This window comes from Hippoglossus hippoglossus, chromosome 4 (genome assembly GCF_009819705.1).
Source record: "Hippoglossus hippoglossus isolate fHipHip1 chromosome 4, fHipHip1.pri, whole genome shotgun sequence".
NCBI lineage: Eukaryota > Metazoa > Chordata > Actinopteri > Pleuronectiformes > Pleuronectidae > Hippoglossus > Hippoglossus hippoglossus.
The window spans coordinates 3,449,242-3,471,786 of record NC_047154.1 but is presented as its reverse complement, the minus strand read 5'-3'; the positions used below and the strand labels follow the sequence as shown (position 1 = coordinate 3,471,786).

Genomic DNA, 22,545 nt, shown 5'->3' with positions numbered 1-22,545 from the left:
ATCAAAAAGTACTCTCACATTTTCCATAAAGTAGGGAGACGACAACGTCAACGAAAGAAACGGACAGAGTTGTTGCAGAAGAGGCTGCGATATCTTTACATTAAAGCCTACATTTCCCATAATACAACTGGGATGTATGTTTTTATTGATTTTCTCACCAACACTTAAATGTACATTTGTTTCGATTTACATACGCTGGTTGTGTTTGGTACAAAAAATGTGTTTTCTCCCGTCTTAAGTCAAAATAACCCCTGTAAACAAAGGTTTTTTCCATTATCCATTAATTAAGGATGATTAATTTGGGTATATGATGTCACAGGATAACAAAAAAAATCACAATTTTCCCAGAAGCCCTTGTTTGTTCAAAACCCACAGATTTTAAATGTGTAAGTGGTTTAAAGCAGGAAATATTGTTTAAATAGGAACTGATTATCACAAAGGTCAATCATTTTGTCAGTTGGCCTAATTGACTATTGGCTAATTGTTCCAGCACTACTTGCATTGTTTTCTAATTTAGAGCCACAAATGTCATAATACAGCTGTTCAGACACAACATTGAGACATACAGCAGACGATTAGAACAACAACAACAACAACATGTAAACAGCAAACATGTGAACCATGCTCTCCACCATTAGGATCACTGGGGTTGGTTAGAATGAGAAAATAAAAATGAATTACAAACATTGTAAAGAGTAAACTGATCTTAATACAAACTAACTGAAAATCCAAGTATCCAGACTTCACACTGCTGACGACACTTAACGACACACAACTAGAGAATGCAATTACGACATAAAAAAGTCAACATCTGTGTCATTTTATATTTCACAAACTTTCATTTGAATCCATAAATCTTCACTGCTGCAGACTCAGCCTTAAATCAGCCTTATAGATTTAAATGGTTTATCAATACAAGTCAGTGACAGAAAGAATTCACTTAAGTTTGTGTTTTCACAACAGAATAGTCCATCATATTCAGTGTGTTGTGTGTCTCTGCATGTACTCCAAGCATGGTCTTGAAAGTCTGTTAGAGGGGGGATGATTTCCTCTCATTGCCTCGATAACCAATGCGTTCATGACAATATCATCCCTTTCGGATGAATGTGAGTGAGACAGATGAACACGAGGATAGACAGACACAGACAAAGCCTGACACGGATAAATCCAGAGAGAAATCGACAGGAGGAGAAGAAATAAAGAAGAGGTGGCAGCAAGAGACACGGAGTCGGAGTGTAATATCGTGGCAGATTCGCTCCTGGTGTCGAACAGGCGGGATGAATGAAACGTTGTGGCATGTTCGTCTCTCAGGGTGGCTATGCTGTGAAAGTGTGTCTGAGAAGGGAACAGCTGTCATTGGTTCCTCTCAACACACTGCCATCACCACTTCTGTTAAATATGAAATATATCAGCGCTTATATTCCCCCTCGGCTCTGCGAGAAAGCTTGAGCCCCAGAACGACATTAAGCGAAGAGCTGGGTTTTTACTTTTTGTGATTTCCTTTATCTGTGAATTTTAAATATTGCACTCACCCTGCATGTTTGCAGATGTGCGATTCTGTAGTGGTGCATTTGACTCATTAAGGCCCTGTTCACAGGTGTATTGACCTAAGGGGAAGTGTTTTTGTGTCTTGGTTGTGTTTTGATCCACTCCTCTGCGTGTGTTCTCATTACAGGCATGTAACGAGTTCACCACTCATGTGATGAACCTGTTGAGGGAGCAGTCACGCACGCGGCCAATCTCGCCCAAAGAGATCGAGCGCATGGTGAACATCATCCATCGCAAGTTCAGCTCCATCCAGATGCAGCTCAAGCAGAGCACCTGCGAGGCTGTCATGATCCTGCGCTCCCGCTTCCTCGATGCCAGGTGTGTGTCCTCGTGTACACGTTTCTGTTCTAACCATACACACGCACCAGGCTCCATGCTAACCCCCCAATTTAACTACATGGTTAATACTTCATCATTTCGTTCTTTTTCTGCCTCATATCCATATGAATGGCAGATGTAGAAGGCCTGTCGTGCTACAAACATGCTGTAACACATGCTGTTTTGCTCCTTACCACACACATTGGACTGGTTTGCATCCACCGATGCCATTTGGACCAGCATACCCAGCAACACAGGCCAATAACAGTTCGCTGCGTGCTCCATAACACTAACTGTTTCCCTTTTTTAATGTAATCGCTTGTTCCTTTTGATGCGTGCTTCGGATTTGCATATATTTCTCCAAGGATAAATCTCACTCAAAGTCTGAGTTGGAGGCATAACATTTAAATGAGGCATGCGCTCCCTTACAAAGCTCCCTATCTATTCTCTTGCAAATGACTGTGGTGGTGCCGCAGCGAGGCGAAGGGGAGAGGAAGAGGAAAGCTTTCACTGCCATGCTCAGCTCAGCTGATTAATCTACTGGCTGCTGGAGCCCATGCTGTGCACATTTACATATTCTCAAGCAGGCTTTTGGAGTGCGGGACAGATATTTTAGCACAAATCTCCTCACCGGTGGATACATGCAAAGAGATTTTACAGGGTTCCCCTGCAGCTTATGTAAAGCCCTGTTTAGATGTGGCACATGCAGACATGACCTGATGGGTGCATGAGATAGAGGGGCAGTCAACTCATGGGCATCAGCATATGATATGTGTCTGCTTTAAGGTGTTGTATGGGGGGCGTTCACAGGGTTCATTTTCATATGCAATAAGAATATGATTAAAAAAATGTGTATTCATGTTTCATGTTTGATCAATTCAGCTTTGTTTCTGTGCTGCCATGCATTTGACACACGCCATGGATTTCCACTGAGGTTCCACTGTTTCAGCTGTATTTACACACAGTTACTCTGTGTTTAATGTCAATTGTCATCTACGATAGAAAAGTACCAAAAAGCACCTAAACAGAACTTGATACTATAGCTATAGTTTTATAGCTGTTCCAATCAGTATTTATTTGACAAAACCATGTATATAACCCAATTCAATACTTCTTCTAAGCCCAATGGAACTTTTATAACACCTCTTAGTTCATCGTTGTCCTGAAAATTAAATGTTATGGTTCACTGCTCTCAGCAACCTCATTTCCAGACATGGCCCGTAGTTGTTTCAGTGAAGAAGTTCTGATAAACCCTCTATACGTACATACCCAGCACCAGACCACAGACAAAGTTTGCAAATAGCTGATGTACACAGTAACGCTTGTAGCAGATAATAAGCAATTTTTTAGCCAAGTGCAGCTAAAACATTCTAATTATTTAATTGAATTATTCATTAAGAACATGATGACTCAAATCATCTACTATCAAGCCCACATGATCCCAATTTAAGTCTGTACTTTATACTTGGTGCAATGGACATGTTTTGATCAGTACAGAAAAATGATCAATGGCTGGTATATCAAAAACGGATTCTTTACTTGGTTTATATTTAATACAAAATTATTACAATCATCAGAATAGTTTGCACACAGCGCAATCAAACATTTAACGTTACATACAGACCGTGAACTTGTATGGTCCGTCAACAACTAATAGTAGATTTGGACTTAATTATAATGAGCCTCTATGTGCTTTTGTTGCTTCAGTCTCTCATAAACAGAGTTTAAAGTAAAGCTGCTCAGGACCAAATTGTTCTCTTGAGTCCTGGCAAAGTGTGTCACAGTAAAACCGCGGCAAAACTGAACTTGTACTGTGGCAGAGGTTTACATAAAGGAAGTCATGTCAACCAAAGCCAGACAAGTGAGACCTCATTATTTGAACACTGTTATACCAACATCTTCAGCTCTAGTTTAGGTGATTGACTTTGAAATTAGTGAAAATGTTTAGGTCAAACTAACATCACATGATTTATAAGCATGGAGCAATGCCATGTTTACAGCAGTGGAGGATTCAAACGTCATGGTTGCAATCTGAGAGTGTAGAAGTGTGTAAAACTGGCAGTCTAAACATGGAGGTGGAAATATTCAGCTGTAGGGGGTTTGGGGAGTTGGTGGAGAAGCTTTTTTTCCTATCCTCCACAGCCATGCTTGAGTTTTTCCAATTGAGGTTGAGGTAGTTTCAACTGTTTGACAGCAATGTCTGACATATACTGGGATAAACTCCTGTTTTAACCCTTGATGCTCTCTTTGCAGACGAAAAAGACGAAACTTCAACAAGCAGGCGACAGAGATCCTGAACGAGTATTTCTACTCGCACCTCAGTAACCCCTACCCCAGCGAGGAGGCTAAAGAGGAGCTGGCAAAGAAGTGCGCCATCACAGTGGCCCAGGTACACACACACATCACTGCCACGCACACCCACACCACCTGTAGGAACACTGCTGCACACAGAGCTGTGAGAACGAACGATTTTCAGTCTGAAGGAGCAGCTGTGAGCGTCTTGGCAAGTAACCTAATAATACATTTTCTGACTGTCATGAGTACAGACAGCTCCTGTAATCTTTCAGCAGTACCTTTCATTGAGACAACAAAGGACTCAAAGTATAAATACTCCGTGTCATAAGTTTGTAGTCTCATAAATCAAACCACACTAAGCTATTTTTGACCAGCGACAGTTGTTTCTAGACAACACTGCTGTCCTACTCTCTGCAGTATGTATATATATATATATACACATATGTATATATACATAGAACAAATCCAGTCATTAAAAGTACTTTTGTGAAATGTGACGCAAAATCAACACAATGGATATAAATGTTGTTGTTTTAATAGTTAAAATATAAAGTAATTTTGTACTCCTTGTTTTCTGTTAAAGAGATGTTGTTTTTGTTTAACTTTGAGTTCATTTGCGTTTGTCATTTTTTACCAAAACTATTAATTGATTAATAGAAAAAAAAATCAGACATACTACAATTACTTTGCAAAGCCACCAGCTTCTGACATTTTGCACTGCAATGGTTTAAGGCATTTGCAGTGCAATAATGATCGACTTAATCCCACTGTAACTGAGTGACTATCTAAAGACATTGAGATATTTGTGCCAGTGATGCTGACGAGCAAAACAGTGCAAATATTTTGGCATCTTGTTTTTTTTTTTTCATCTTTGCATTCTAGCGCTCAAGTTTTTTCAATCCTGTGCGAATTGATAATAAGGAAAGCAATGACAACGTCAAGGTAAACAGCAGTTTGTGTTTAGAATCCATCATTTGGAAATGGATTGTTTTTCTCAATTGGTTTCGTTAATTTACACCAAATGATTTGAGGATGCGTCTGGGCCTGATTGTGGAAGCTGCTCAGCGGCTGAATGATTTGTAGCGTTTCCGTTTGTTGGCCATAATAAAGGAGAATGTTTACCCACTCTGTATTGGAAACTTTGCAGGATTGATTTGGTTTTCATTTTAATGTTGTTTATCATTAGCGCTGGGATTACCCCCCTGGCTTCATCTGGGAGTCCATTAGTCGTAATGGGTGTTAGCGGATGTTGACTGATTGGTGCTTGCGTGAGTTCTGATGATAGCTGCAGTCACGGTGACATAATGAGACTGTTATTGGCAATCATTCCATTCTGGCACTAATGCGGATTCACAGCACCAGTCTATGTAGCTCCTACCTCTGACGGAGGCTCTCTGCAGTGTCACGTGCCCCATTAAGGCGGTGCACGCTAAACACTAGCACAAGTTATCTGAGAGGCTCTGTATGTTGAGATTTCACGTGAATTAAACTACGCTCTCTTGTTTTTCTGTTCAGGTTTCTAACTGGTTTGGGAATAAAAGAATCAGATACAAGAAAAACATTGGTAAGTTCCAAGAGGAAGCCAACATGTACGCTGCGAGAACTGCCGTGAATGCGGCTAATGCATCCTCACATGGAAGCCAAGCAAATTCACCCTCAACTCCAAACTCTGCAGGTGAGACAGGAAGTCCCTGGCTCTGCTCAGCTCTTAGACATGTTCCTCCTCTCTGTGCATCACTACAACTTAACAGCTATTGCAGATAATCAATTGAACGTATTTAAATGCTGGTGCTGGTGATTATTAAGGAATGAAAGAATTAGGAATAACAAAAAGGCAGTATTTGTAATGAACCGATCACCAGTCAATGCACCGTTACTATTACTATTATTATTGTTATTGAACAGGTTCAACTTTTGCCCATAGCACAACCACCCCTCTAGATCAAAGCTGTGTCAGAGTTTAACCAACCTGAGCCCCATGCCAAGTCTCCATATTCTTACTCTCCTTGTGTCTGCATCTCAATTAATCAATATGTTTCATCTATGCCTATTTAACTGTGTACTCATCCTGATCTACTGCACGGATATTTGAAGAATGAGTCTGGTTATAATCTATATTTTTGCTTATTGTCAACAAGTAATGTAAAGGATACCAAACCAACAATTAATTGTTTCCACTAATTAGCATTGTGCGTGAACCCAAAGCTTGATACAGCTCTACTGTTATCCAAAGCACTGTTAAAACACATCACTGAGCCACGTATGTACTGTCATTACTATGAACACACTCACACACACACACACACTGTAATTATTATTATAATGTTGAGCACCAAACATGTATCTATACATCACTAAAAATAGTATCTTGTCAAAAAAGTCTGTATTTGTACCCATTTTTAAAGATCACTCAATCTGAATCTGCAGAATTTTTCCAATTCACTTCAGTAGAATTCTTTGGGTAAAGAATACAGCAAGCAAATTAAATAACAAAGAGTTAAAAGTAAAACAACCACATTTAAAACATACACATCAGAATCATGGGTGAATATAAAAAGATAAATTCTGAATAAAACTACCACATCAAAGAACATCAATGTTAAAAGGATGATTGAAGACGATAAAAAATGTAAGGAAAACCACATTAAAAGCTGAAAAGCTGTTGGACTCAACCAAGTTCTAAGTTTGAGGGTTAGCTATAATAAGTTTGAGTAAAATTTAATTTTTAGTGTTGATTTAAAGATATCACCTGGACATGCTTCTTGAACATGTAATGGAAAGTAATTCAAGAGAAATGTGTTGATTAACTTCATATGAGACCAGAATGACATCATGAACCATATGAACAGAGTGGGTAACAAAGACAGGGAAGTCTAGTGTGTAATAAAATATAAAAATAAGAGTAATCAATAGAGTAATAAAACATATAGAGTAATGCCAGACTCATCTTTCAAATTTAAAATCCAGTATTTTGAGAAATGTCCATATTTGCTGTCTCACTTGTAAAAGAAGTTTAAAAAAAGTTTGTATCTCTAAAGCTGTATTTTTATGTTATATCCTGTTGAATGAAATAGTCCCCAAATCAGTACAAAGCCAAATATATTTTAATGTATTTTTTTCCAATTGCAAGGGTAATAGTTTCCTACTGTTTACAGTAATAAACTAACAATAGGTACTTGACTCAGACATGAAATCTGGATTAAGACAGCAAGTAGGTACATTCATCATAATATTGGATTTCCTCTTCCTTGTTTTAAATGTATCCATTAATAACCTCTTAATAGCACTCATATACAAATTACTTGCTTATTTGTGTGTGTGCTTGTAAAAACCTATACTCGACACAAACACCTCTCATGTCGGGTTACAGCTGCAGCTTCTCTGTCCTCTTACTATGTCCATTAGTTTCATCTGAGCTCCGTTCCTCTGATCTAACGGCGCCTGTCTGGCTGCTAGCTAACTGCATGGTGCTCCTCCAGGCTGGAGGGGCCGACTTGCTTCCCCTGCTTGCTCTCTGTCTCTCTGTGATTCGACTGCTCCCTCTCTCCTTTCAGGTTCTGCTGGCTCTTTTAACATGTCAAACTCCGGGGACTTGTTCATGAGCGTGCAGTCTCTCAATGGGGACTCGTACCAGGGGGCTCAGGTGGGAGCCAACGTGCAGTCACAGGTAGGGGCCCCCAAGCAGCACAGCAGACAGGCCCACCACCTTTACAACAGGCCGTTTACTTGACTGACTTTTGGTCTGTATAAGTAAAAGTAATTAGACTAACTCGCGTTATTGGTCTTTTTCACGACGGACATGTTATCATGACATACTCTCAATTCAATTACATATTATATAAAATGACAGATTCAATTTATATGTAACATTATTACATAGGCAAAATTTAAAGGGTCACACTTAATAAGTGTTTATTAAATATTATAAGTAAAATATAAGTTATATATATTATACATTAAACACAATTGGATGGATTGATCTTCTTTAAATGTGAACCTTCACATTGAAGTCATGTAATAAAATGACATGGAAATTGATGGAAATACATTAGGTCAATAATTTTTAAGTGAGCAGGGAAAGCACAGACATTACTGCTAACATTAACAGTTGCTCTGTTCAGTTCACATGTTCCAGTGAACTTGTGACCAAGCGAACTACTGTGACATGTCAAAATGTCTGCCATGAAAAAGTCCTATCTGGTCAGAAAGCGACGAGCCCCAAGTGAGAAAAAAACAGTAAAGCAAATTACATTGTAATTCTAAACTATTCTAAACCTGCGCCAAGGCCCAACAGTGTCTTTGTGAAACCACATTTAAATTCAATAGATGCAGATTTTTATTTGAATCTGCACCAATTTGCGAAAACTCATAAATATCAGTTCCTTAAACATGCCGGAGATCCATGAGTTCTATTTAAATCACAGAAAATTTTTAAAATGCCCTAGTAATGTCAAAGAAATAAAAAAAAAAAAAAAAACCTGCCCCCTTATCCCGCTCCACATTTGAATGTAATGGGTTCTTCATTGGGTCCTGCCCCACCCCTCTACAAAATGTCATTGAACTTGGTGCTGTAATTTTTGCGTAATCCTGCTGACATATAAACAAATAAATACACAAACGCAGACGAAAACATGACCTCCTTGGCGGAGGTGAACATCAGATCATTTTGACAGCTGTCAGCGTTAGCTTGGTGGGACAAAGTGCAGTGTGACAAAATGGCTGCGAATCCACCCCCAATAGCAATTCAAAACAAAATCTGCTATAAAAGAGTGTTTATGAGTATTTGGATTTACTTGCTAGCAAAACACAAATATAAGCAAAGCTAATTTATGCTATTTGCTGAAAATGGCGGTAATGCTGCCTCGATAAGAATTCATAAGTGTTCATTTCCTTTTTTTCTTTTTCTGCCAACATCGCATGCAGAATCCTCTTTTCTTGATTTCAGCTTTGCTTGCTTGATGACTGATACATTTCATTTTGCTGTTTGGTAATTTTCTCTCTATCCCAAATATTGCTGGCCATGCTAGCACTTGAGTGCTCCTCATAAATATTCATCATCAATTATATCTGTTCCTTCTGTGCTATGACAAAATATCTGTTGTGATAAAGGTCTACACAGGCCTGTACTTGTGTGTTCCCCTTTAGAGCTTCTTCACAGTCTCAAGGGCAGAATATTTGTTACGTGTATGTTCACCGTGTATGTTTAAAAAAACAAATCTCAACCAGCAAAAAGCAGAACGTTCTTTATCCGAAATGTTCTTCATGTTTGATTGGACCGTGTCCTCTCCAAGTATATTACTTGCAGAACTGTGCTCTTGTTGTCTCTCTTGCAGTCCTGTCATCCCTCTCTCTTTTCTCATGTGTTGACTCTGACCTTGCTTTGTTTGTTGTTTCTGAATGTTTCAGGTGGATACCCTTCGCCATGTTATCAGTCAGACAGGCGGGTACAGTGAAGGACTCACAGCCAACCAGATGTACAGTCCGCAGGGCATCAATGTAAGGATTTTTTTTTTTCTGTCTCTCCTCACCAATTATTTCAAAGCCATGGGGCTCAGAATGCCACTTAGTGGGACTTGTCTCTGCTCTGCTCTGGTCACCTACTTGATTGGTTCTGTATCGCTGGCGCCATGGGCAGTGCGCTGCCCAGCGTATGCGAGCATGGGGCAGGCCGCACACATGCAGAGCCACCGTCTGAGCCTGTCATGGATAATCAGGTCTGGCCCTAGCACCTGCAGCCACGTATGGTCAGTCGAGAACGAACGGCACAAACAGGTGACACTTCCTGCGTTGGACTTCCCGATCTCACCACCTGACCATGTGATTAGCAGCCCCCCCCCCCCCCCCCCCCCAGGGCCAGCAGCTCCCACTAAAGCCTCCCAGGAGACAATGTTGCTGTCCCACTAAAAATAAAACCCCACGCCACTGGAAGCAATTCCTCATGAGCCACAGGGGTGTGTTTCTCTTGTGTTTGTCTTGTTGTCTATGTTGCAGCAGAGTTCAGGTATAGAAGCGGGGGGGTTGTGCATGGGTGGGAAGGGGGGAGGGCTGGGCTTTGCTAGCTGGCGGCTGCAAACAGTGGGGAAATTCACAGCGACAAGCCGTGTCGTAAAGGGGAAAATCGATAAGACAGACACAAGGAGAGCAGAGTGTGGACTTGGGACAGCAATCCAAGCGCATTGCTCAGATCATGTTCCTGCCACACTAATGGCCCTGACAGCGAGCCGCGCTGAGAGGACGAGGACGGTCACAGCCGCGGCTGGGCTCCTCCGCTGTCGTCGTCGTGCCTCAGTGGCCATATGATAATCAGATGAAATGTCTCCCGTATAAAAAAACATGTATGTGTATTCAAATAGGCTTCCTGGCTGCTCCGAGCGCATCCCACAGCCAGCTGTGCTAACCCTGAGAGGCCGCTAACGTATTCAGGCCCTGTTCTTTCTCAGTCCTTTGACCTCATAGATACGGTTCTCCTTGGACGCCTGCTTGCTCTACCACATCTTACACTGCCACAATATGCTGTATTATTCACTTTTATACCCTATAAAGAAGCCCCGCAATGCATAATGTAAGAGTAGGATATCTGTCTTCCAGCCTGTTTTCCTGCAATTTATGTAGCCAAGACGAGTAAGTTTGGACTTTTCACCGCTCCGCTTGTCCTGTCTTCTACACTGTGTGCACTGCAATTTTTTGTTTGAAAAAATATTTTTGCAAGTGATGGAATTTCCATGATTGTTTCTCCCAAAAGTTTGTTCTTCAAAAAGAAATCCTAAAAAATGATAATGCATCAGCTCTATAAGTCACCTACACCCCCACATGTTGGGTCTCAGCACTGAAGCAGAGAAATTCTGGGTCAAATATTAATTATTAATGAAGTACATGTAGACCCTGTATCCAGGATAACTGTGTTCAGTCCTCCATAGACAGATTTTTATAAAGGAAGATAGAAAGAAGTTAGAGTGAAATGAAAACAACTTAATTCAAAAAAGTAAAATGAATTTTAGAAAAAAAGAATGGGTAGTGACTCTGGATGATTAGAGCCGTAATTACGATTTTGAAACAGACAGCGTCACCAAAGTCAGACATTGTACAATGTGACCCCTCCACTGGTGATTACACTCTACTGTCTGCTGCCTTGAATAACAGGCTTTGTAATGAAAGGCTGTCGAGGACCATTTCCACTTTTTCTGATGACTTTAATTTTACTATTAATATCCTGAATGCTCTTTAGCAGGCCTGTCTGCGGTGGTGGGACGGCCCCTCCGTAGCTCTTGTCGTATGTTAATTCCAGCTGTCAGGGTTGTAATTAGTGCACGTGACATTGATTGGACTTGTTTTGTTTCAGACGTCTTTTCAAACAATTTACATATTATTTGTGTTATTTTAAATGACAGTGACAGACCAAACCTTGTACTTCTCTTGTGTGTATTTTCTTCATTAAATGAATTTGAGTGTGCAGTGTGTGATGGCGTACGGACTGACTCCATTTCTGCTTGGTTGCAAACGTGATTTTATTTATTCTATGTGAGTATCGTTCTGATATATTGGCTGTTATTCGAGCTAGGTTAGTCCAGGAGGCTATTTGGCTTAAGGCTGTGTGTAACTGTATGGTGAATAACTCAAATATCCCAGCATTCCACACTGCGTCCGCACACTGCACTTGCCCTCGGGACTTCAATTCATTGTACCTCACTGTCTTTGCCTGCATTGGGTAATGAATATGGAAGCAATATACTAACCCCCCCCGCTTCATGTTTGTCTCTATATTTATTTCTCTCAGGCAAACGGTGGCTGGCAGGATGCTCCGACCCCCTCGTCAGTGACTTCACCTACAGAAGGACCCGGAAGCGTTCACTCTGACACCTCCAACTGATCCTCCACCCCCCTCCTCGCTCCTCCGTACTCTGCTTCCCCTCCTTCCTCGACCACCGGACCCTCCCCCCCTTTCAGCCATATCTCCTGAAACGTAACCCCATGACCCTGCTGGGATTGATCGTGATGTGCTGTATGTAGTCACACTGCAGGACACATTGTAGGGTCTGGGACAAGTTTTTTTTCTTTTTTTTTCACCATTACGGACAAAAAACGTTTCACTTTTCCCCGTTTGGACCACCGCCGCACTGTCAGCAGCCTGCGTGGGGGACTCGCATCCACACTCGCAGTTTGTACAGTTTCCACTTGATGTCCACGTTGCCTCATTGTATTTCTCTTACATTATATATTCACACATTAGGCACAGTTAGCAGCATATTTGCCCCACATTGTGTAAATCTCTCACACTACCTCTATTGGAAATAACAACAGGCAAACAACATTTCGGTTTGACAAATTTTCCTAACAATTCGAATCTGACTGTACACCACATGCCCTGTCATTACACCTCTGTCTTTATTTGTACTCGCAGATTTGTTTTTGTTTATCTACAGTGCCAAAGTTCAACCCTGGAGGTGAATTTTGATAATGTTACATCACGTGTTTTTTATCTCATGACCATACCTTTTTCATGCCATACTTTGTGAAGCATTCATGTCTTAGTCCAGTTAATGTTGGTCAGGTAATATCCAAGTATTCAGCCTCAGTTTATATAGTTTGCATTCAGAGCTTCTACAGCAGACTGTGTCATGTAAGGCTTTTTATATTTCACTGCCGGAGCAGAGGGTTTTTCTTCTCACATGCAGTTCAAACAGAAAGCAGTCGCAGTTTTTACACAACCGATTAACCAATTGAGTTGTTGCTCTGTCACACACGTCGACTGCATCCACAAAGAAAAATTGACCTGAAACACTGAAATCGATGACAGCATTAGCAGCAATTATGGCACGCCAATATGTATTAAAGCACAATAACACCGAAGGATTGAGCTCAAAGGGTTGCATTTGTACATGTCAATAATAGTAGCAGTCATATATGGAAGCAGCAGAGTGTAGATACATAAGATTATCAGTCAGTGTGCATCAGTGTAGCCAAATACTGCTGGTAACCAAATCCCAACAAAAAACCTGTAATTCAGATTTTAAGGTGTCATGTCATCGGGCTTTAACACACCGCACCTCTCACTTAACACAACATTTTTCATTTATGGCACAAAAACATTTGTGTCTCAATCCTGAGAGACGTGACGGGACATTTGAACACAGAATTCATTTTAGTTTTTGCTCAAATTAAATTATTCTTCAGGACAAGATTTTTTTCAACAAAATATATGTCACATGCGAACAATAAGAAAAACTCTGCGCTCAAGATCCCTCATCACATATTAGAACAGAGTCAGAAATATACTGTGAGCTCATCAACAACGTGAGGTCAGTCGTCCTCTGAGAACACGAGAGAGAATGTTTGAAATAAAACACTTTTTTGATTTGTTTAAAAATAACATTCATGAACACCAACCAATCCAAAATGTGAAGTTAGATGTGTGACTTTTGTTGTCTGTACAGTAAAGTATGTGGTCTAACATGTATTCATGAATACAATAGTCCTCATGAGATATCAGCATTTACACACTTTGATACCAAAAAAAGGCAGAATTTGTATCCTCTTACATTGGGATCAGCTTTATCAACGTTTTCTTTTTCCTCTTTTCATAGGATTTTATTATCTAAGGTATAAGTGAGCAGCTCATAATGCTCCAGTACTCAAAGCCAAAAAAAATGCAGTTGGAATACATTAGTGTTTATATAAATGAAATGGAAAAATACCCTGATGGCACACAAATCCAGATGATGTTTGGATATATTTTTATGTCTCCATTTTGTGAATAATTCATCATGTTTTTGTTTTCATATTACTGTTTTGCTTTGCTACAGGACTATGTTTCTTTTTTTATGCTACCATTGTATGTGAATTAGTTCAAGAATGCTCTATATACAGTCTGTAGATATGCACCTTTACTCTTCTTTTTTTTTTTTTTTACATCTTTCAATTTGGACAGTAGCCATCTTACCCGTCTCCGAGATAGCTGCTGTCCAAATGAAGGTGAAGTGAAAGGTTAGTGTTAACATCGCCCTCTGGCACAGTTTTTAGCTCAGCTGAACCCTCACACGAGACAAGATTCAGTCCCGAGAGCCCAACCAGTCTCGAAACAGCCCGAGAACCACAGGAGTTTGTTTTTATTTTTAGCAGTTGTGAGTGTGTTTGTATTTATTACACGTGTATCAAATCGAGGATGTTTTTTCCGGAGCCAGAGTGTGGAAGTCGACCACAGCGTGATCACACCAAACAGACTCATTGGGATCATTCAGAGCGGCTCCACCTCAGCTCACCTGCTCAGTATTACAGTCGAGGGGCCGAGCACCATCCAAGTGATGCACAGACCCTGCCTCAGTCGTGTCTTCTCAAGTCATTGGAGTGAATTGACAGCAGCGGCCATGCAAGGCAAACACAAGGGTTGTTTTTGCACGCCCTTAGAAAGAAAAGGCTTAACTCTGCTTTTCACATTGCCTGTCAAATATTACCGAAGCTTCATGTAATGATGCTTTTTAGTTTTTGAATATAAAAGGAAAAGAGACATGAAAAGAAAAATGAACAATTTGTAAAACATGAAATGTTTTATTTGTTGCATGTCTTTTTGTTCTTCAATAAAATAACGTACTGCAGTGTTTTGAATGTTAACTTCTTTTTTATAAGGATTTCAGAGTGAAATCATGGAGCCTTTTTCTTGACAGGTTTTAACTTTTAAGATCTCTGCGTATGTAAAAAGAAATGAAATGGAAAACTATTGTCTTTTTCATTCCAACTCAAAACCTGTTTTCTGTGGAGAAAAATAGCGGAAAGGTGTAGGTTTTATGGTCTCTTAATTTGTACTGGCAATGCGTATCCCAAATAAATAGTTTCTTTTGTTGCATACATTGCCGTTTTGTCCTTTTTCCTGTCACATTGCTTTCCAGCACAAACTTGTGTGTGGTTTCTCCTCTAGACTTTTCTAACAGGGTCAGGGTCAGGAGTCACTGTAGGACACAAGTTTACACGTTGCAGACTTGTCAGTCCAACACCTCTGGATAACATTGAACATCTCACTTCCTACTATGCTGTGGCACGCGGGCATTCTATCAGCACTAACGCAGCGCCGGAGCTCGCCCGAGCTGCCGAGGGTGTGAAGGGGACATTTTCACAGTTTTCGAAGTGAGTGAAAGCTGTGCGCTCCCAGCCGACAGATGCCTCCTCCCCCCCACAACACTTCCCAACATCCAGCGCTCCCTCCGAGGCATGGTTAATGTGCGTCGCCTGAAAGAGGCGGAATCCACACTTATCTCTCTCCTGCAGATAAACCAGACAGGATGTCTGATACTGCTCCTCCGATTCATCCCTTCACGGGAAAAAAAAAGAAAGGAGGAAGAGGATGAAACATGAACTTGTGGATTAGGGAGCGGTACCCAGGAGCATCCAAAATCAGGGAGCGTGACAGGGACTGTGGGAGTGACATATGCAAACATGATCAAATGTAATTACATGGAGGAGCCTCCTTGTTCCTATCAAAGGGTTTCTTTTAGCCACTGTGTGAGGAATGAAAGGCGCCGAGTGCTGGACGTGTATAATTTATTCATGTGCTCCTGCAAACCAAAAGGCATTGTGACGCTGATTCAGTCATTACATGGTGAAAAGGTGTAAATCCCATTCTGAGCAAAATATCATTCTTCGTTCTTTTGAATTTCGGATTCCTGGAACAACCGGGCAGGAGAACATGCTCCACCGTGACAAATGCTACGCAGGTTTTTAAAGAGGACGACAACACTGATCATTATTCATTTTACATGAGGAGGAGAAGGAAATCCAATCAGAGGGTGAATCAGGAAAGTCTTTGATCCATCACTAAACACCTACAGCAGCAATGGAAATCACAATATTGTCCTTAACTGACATTTTCAAGTCAAAATTCAACCATATATTATCTATAAATATGAGTCAGATGTTTATACTTTGATCAACTGGAAGAAGTACAAGCATCGATTTGACCATTTGCAGGTCAAAAGGTGCTTTTGATTGGATAGCGAAGGATTTTTATGCATCACATGTACAAGATAAGCTCAGCATGTATTCAGCCCCAGAAATCTCGCCTTAACAAAAAAAACGATGAACTTTTCACCCAAATCAATGTTGACTAGATTAAATTAACAGTTGAACTAATCTTCAAGAATATGTTTGAGACAGTCTTCAAATTTAAAATCTCTAATAAAACATTTCTGCCTGCACATGTTGCCCCATTCATTCATTGGTCACAGGCCCTTTTTCCCAGCCGACAGTTTGACAAGTCACAGAAAGAGAAGCACAGGTGGTAATAACAAATGGCTGGATTCCATTTCGCTGCTTCAGCGTCAGGCTCCAGGTATCGTTCATGCTCAGACTGTCATGAGTCACTGGGACAGTTAAATAGAACGGAGCCATGGTTAATGTTGTTAGTAACACCTGCTTTTAGAAGTCAGACTGGGGCCACGGCTACAACTGAGGTCATGTCCTATGTTATATGTATTTATAGATTTATTTATGTGATATTTATGACATGGGGAGTTTAAAGGGATAGTTCAACCAAAAAATGAAAATTCACTCATTATCTACTCACCACTATGCCGATGGAGAGGTGGGTGAAGTGTTTGAGTCCACAGAACACTTTTGGAGTTCCAGGAGTAAACAGCGTTGCAGCCAAATCCAATACAATTAAAGTAAATGGTGACCAACTCTTCAAGCATAAAAAATTTTAAAAAACATGGAATGCCTCCATACTGCTCGTGTGGTGTCATCCGAGGCATGTTGTGTTTTTTTCTGTTGTTTTGTTACGTTTGAAGAAGTGATCACCATTTACTTCAATTGTATTGGATTTGGCTGCAACGCTGTTTACCCCAAAAACTCCAAAAGTGTTCTGTGGACTCAAACACTTCACCCACCTCTCCATCAGCAAAGTGTTGAGTAGAAATGAGTGAATTTGAATTTTTTGAGTGAAATATCCCTTTAAATTCATCATCTACACTCGTTCACATGTTGGGGCTTTTAACACTGATTCTGATAGATTAAATAAAATAGGTTGAAATATATAAATACAGCAGCCTGATCTCCATCTGAACTACATAACCATTTACAATAAACACAGTGGAACATTTAAATCAATTAATAAAGTGTAAATTCTTCTGACACTTTAAAAGGTTTGGTTCTAGAAACTATCAGACATGACGTTATCTTAGGGGCTGAGGTTCTGCTGTGGGACTCTGACCTCAGTATGTCTCAGTATGTCTTGTCGACAGTGTATTAAATACGAACAAGTTATTTCAAAATCAACCAGTTCCCCTTTTAGGACTCAACGTACCACGTCTGATTATTATTCTCTTTATTTTCAACACCTTTAAGAATAATTCATTGTGATGTTCACCACAAAAGCACCATTGAAGATAATGGCAAGGTGCCTTCAGCACTTTTAGCCATGCTAATGAGACCAATGTTGGACTAACATGCAATGTCCCCAGAGGATGAACCGTCTGATTATGGTTAAAACTGCTGCTATTTTACCACCACAACTCACAGATTCATCTTGTGCCGCTCAAAAACAACCACAAAAAAAAATAACTACGCCATCGGAAAAGTTAGGGACACTTGCTAAAATGGAATGTTAAAATCTGCAACAACCTACAAACAAAAACACTTTCTGACTTGTTAAATCATGAGAGAGCACCATCATTGTTTTATTTCAGAGCAACGTATGGAACATTTTTGTTGGATTAATAAATCCTTGGAGTGCAGTGTTTTTTCAAAAGAAATTTTTGGATTATTCATTTTTTTGGAGGGACAAAGACACTGACCTTCCACATATGAGTGTGTTTTTTTTATGGACCACATAATTAAAAAACTGAGAATAAATCTCTTGGATTGAGTGTATATTTTTGTGTCAATATTGAAATAGACGTGAGTTATCCTTGTTTACTGTTGCCTAATTGTAAATTCAATATAGGTAGAATCTTAAAGGAGAGTCATAGTCTACCCGTGTAATTTTGATAACAGTCACATAGTATTTTATTTAGCTGATTGTTACAAAATTAAATTGAGCAAGCACAAATCATTTGGATTTTTGTCTGGAGTTTAGATTTGTGTTTATAATTCTGCTGGGCTGTGAAATGTCAGGTATGGCAACAAAACAAAAACAAAAAAGTCAGGCGTGTCATTGTGTTGATGAAAGCACAGGTTAGTTACATTTGGAAAAGACCAAAGCACAGACAGTGCATCTTCCTGACCTGATCCTCATTGGGTAAGAACATCTGAGCGTTCTCATCACTGGACCTTCATATCAATCATCCTCAACCAGTGGACAATGCATGTGGCACCTACAGTAGGGCTCAGGGCTCACATTATATCAATGACAATAACAAGGCTCATAAAAAGACTGGCCTTATTCACAACGCATAATATGCATCAGTTACATCAACGGCTGCCAGTATGATATATAGACACACACACACTTGCATGCACACACACACACGCACGCACGCACGCACGCACGCACGCACGCACGCACACACACACACACACACACACACACACACACACACACACACACACACACGTGCCTTGAGGGGAGGGCTACTGAAGCAGATGATGCAAGGTCTGAGGTCTGAGGGCACGACATAATGGAGAGGCTTTGTCTCAAGGAAGCCCTCTGCATTAATGTAATGAAACAAGTCTCCTCTCCACTTAGAGATCCTCCATGAATCACGTCCATGAAAAAAAATCAGTCCAACTCCAGAGACAAAAAGGTTCTGCGGGAATAGGGTCAAGTAATTAGTGACTGTGGGTGTGTTCCAGTCAGTGTGGCAGATTTGGGAATTTGGAAAGTGTTCAGTTTGGCAGAGTCTTGCCGCTGGAAAGCGTCAATTTCGTATATTGCCTATGCCACCCACAGATCTTTAATGAATTCCTCTGATCCCAACTTTCATAAAGAAGACATTTGGAGAAGATTTCACAGATCGGTGTGCGTCATCTGAGCCTTTCAAGTTATTTCAACCGTGGAACATTTGAATTAGAGGCTGCAGTATATTTGAGCATGTGGGGTGTGGGAGTTTAAGGCTGTAAAGTGTTTCTCTTTATTTGCCTAAAGCTTCCATAATGAGCAAGATATGGACCTTATCATGTTCCTCAATTATGAGGGGGAAAAACCCTTTAAAACCGTGCCAGGAGATGCTCTTATTAAAAATGAGAAAGTTATCTCTGCAAAACATGAATCAGAAATAAAACAAAAAAATATTTTGTGCTGATGATCAAGGACATTTGGATACAGTGCTGTTGCAATAATTATGGCGCTCCCATCCAACAACAAAAGTGGCATCATTCATTCACTCATGCCGCTGTGAGCTAATTTGTTTTGGGGTTTGCGTCTGTGTTTTCATCTTTCTAAATGTTTTTCGCTGCATTTCTGGACATGAAGTCATCCGACATATTTGGTCACTGCGGTGTGTCACTTTAGACGGAGATTCTGTCTTTTCAAAAGACACCAATGCTGATTATGTTGTCAGGCTGGATTTATGTCTGATAAAAAACTGCCCTGTTACCCCTGCTCCCTGCACCCTGCTATGTACTGTATATTGTAATTTAGGAGGCAGCTGTCATATTGAGTTTCCCCATTATCCACTGTGTAGTGAGACTGGCTGAATGTGCCGTATGTGACTATAGCGCCCTCTATTTCTCACACACAACCTTGATCTTTACCTTGAGATGTAATTCTTTACAATGGACTTGAGGCAGGTCCTGTGAAGCGCAGTGAAACGCTGCTGACCCCTCATGGTCAGTGTGACTGCAGGTGTCTCACACACACTAACAGGAGGGACTACGTACAGGAGGAACTACATACAGGAGGAACTAGAGGAGGAACTGTAGTAACTAGAAACAGGAGTAACTACAGAAACTGGATTAACTACATACAGAAGTAACTGAGGATAAACTAGAGAAACTGGAGTCACTAGAAACAGGAGTAACTAGAGGATGAACTATAGAAACAGGAGTAACTACAGAAACTGGAGTAACCAGAGGAACTGGGGTACCTGCAGAAACAGGAATAACTATAGAAACAGGAGTCACTACGGGAACAGGAGTAATTAGAAACAGGAGTAACTACAGAAAAATAGGTAACTACAGGAACAGAAGTGACTAGAGGAGGGACTATGGAAACAGGAGTAAATACAGGAACAGGAGTAACTACAGGAACAGGAGTAACTACAGAAACAGAAGTAACAGCAGGAACTGGAGTAACTAGAACGAGGAGAAACTTCAGAAACAGAAGTAACCACAGTAACAACAGTAACTATAGAAACAGAAGTAACTACAGGAACAGGTGTAACTAGAACGAGGAGTAACTGCAGAAACAGACCTAACTACAGTAACAACAGAAACAGGAGTAACTATGTGAACAGAAGTAACTAGAAACAGGAGTAACTATAAACACAAGAGTAACTACAGAATCAAGAGTAATTGGAAGCAGGAGTAATTAGAAAGAGGAGTTACTATAAAAACAGCAGTAACTACAGAAACAGAAGTAAATACAGAAACAATAGTGTCATTTGAATAGAAAAATTATCTGCACTTGACTTTTGAGACAAGAATACAAGTGCACTGCTTACAATTCACAATTGTTAAGGAAGCAAACTGTGAATTTACCCTTTTGACCTTTTCTGTAGAGAATACACTAAAGTGCCTTCAGCTTTGACAACAGTAAATATAACTCCAAAAATAATAATGATAAATCAAAATCATCATAGAAATTATTTTAAATACATTATCGGTACTGGCTATGGTAATAAACCACATTTATCCTTCACCTACATATTATATTAAGGGCATATAACATTGCATTTGACTTGACTCTGATATTGGAACATGTGAACTAACTTTCAGTCAAACTAATAAAGTAAGTACAATAAAATCCTCAGCGGGTCATGGTGGCGATACAATCACTAAATAAAATGCTTCTGCCTTTTCAGGCTGTGAACTGCAGATCACGTGATTCACAATTCTTCTGTTCTGCCGTTCTCCAAAGGAAACAACACGTACATATCTTTGTTTACCTCTAGCCATTTAGTTCCCTTTCATGTAATTATACTGTGAACATTTACTTCCAGGGACCGAATCGAACAACAACTAGCACCAGCTTTAACTTTGGTCGTGTTCACATAATTGTTCTGGTGTGCTCAAGAAAATGCAACATAGAAAACAAAGACATGGTCACTGATTCTTTAACAGGACCAAGCCCTATAGTGACTGATTGTAAATGCAGCATTATTTGTGAAGTATAAAATCTGCATAATCCCTGAATTTGTGGGTGACACCTCGGTACACCCTGTCTGCAGGTTGTTGCCTGTGAGCTCTTTGTTTATAATTTAGACCTCATCTGTGGACGTAAGTGTGACCTTGTGCAGCTTTGAGCTGTCTCAGCAGAGCGCCTGACCACGGCGGCTGACACAGCGAGACGTCCGCCTGTTTGGGGACAGAGGGTGTATGTAGGTCAGCCATGGGCCTGCACGCTGTGACAGCAGCACGGTCACTGTGCTGTGCGGCAGGACAGGGATTGGAGTGGACAGAGGGAGCCGGCGTGGAGAGAGGCCCCTCTCACACGTCAGCACGGATACTTCCTCATTTCCCCCCTTAAACACTTTGACATTATCAGGCCACACGGAGCAGTGTCCACCCTCATTATTCTCACCTTTGGTGCTGCTGCAAAATGGGCAAAGAGAAGCAGGAGGAGAGGAAACTGGGAGAAATGCTGGGCAGACATCAGATCATGGTGCATGTCTGAAACGCTGGGATGGTCATTTGATGGGTAACGTTCTGTCTGCGTAAGTGATGTCAAACACTTATGATGTTCAATCACAACACGGTCACTGTTTAGACAACACAGACATTGTGTTAACATCATCATTATTGTTAGAAGATAACTGGTGCAACCGGAACACAGATTACTTGTGTAGGATTTCAAAAGGCAAAAATCATTCTTAAAAATAGCAGAATCTTAATTGTATTCATACTTTGTAAGTATGTTATTTAAATGCAGACAAAAACATATTCAGTACACAACCAGGAAGTCTTTTTAACAAGTCCTTTATTGAAAAAGTGTTAAGAGTGAAGTCACAAATTCAAGCTGCTGTGATCCAGTGAATGATGACATACTGCCATCTAGTGGCTCCAACACTATAGTTGAGTAAAAAATACTCTGGTACATATAAATCAGTTACGAAGAGCAAAACGTTGTTTGAGGTGTTTGTCGGATCAACCTGCACGTCACAGAAACAGGTTTACAGACTAACAGCTTCTTACAAAGCTTTGCACGCTAACACAGCATCCAAAGGTGACATCATGTACTTGTTGTAAATATATCTGTTGTCGTATAAAAGGTTCAGAATCAAACAAATACAGGTGGTAGAGATG

General features: G+C 40.4%; 1 protein-coding gene across 4 annotated transcripts in view; it reads left to right on the top strand.

Annotated features, from left to right (window-relative positions):
• The window catches only part of LOC117759771 (pre-B-cell leukemia transcription factor 1-like), a 57,161-nt gene extending 43,778 nt beyond the window's left edge, over positions 1-13,383 (top strand). The window contains exons 4-9 of one of the 4 annotated variants that reach the window (XM_034582132.1): positions 1,676-1,866; positions 4,120-4,255; positions 5,677-5,725; positions 7,716-7,828; positions 9,568-9,657; positions 11,936-13,383. In XM_034582132.1, coding sequence (XP_034438023.1) covers positions 1,676-1,866; positions 4,120-4,255; positions 5,677-5,725; positions 7,716-7,828; positions 9,568-9,657; positions 11,936-12,028 — 672 coding nt within the window. In that variant the 3' untranslated portion in view covers positions 12,029-13,383. Of the gene's footprint in view, positions 1-1,675; positions 1,867-4,119; positions 4,256-5,676; positions 5,837-7,715; positions 7,829-9,567; positions 9,658-11,935 lie in introns of all 4 variants that reach the window. The other 3 variants (XM_034582131.1, XM_034582134.1, XM_034582133.1) reach the window with 3 other exon arrangements.
• The last annotated feature ends 9,162 nt before the right edge of the window (positions 13,384-22,545 follow it).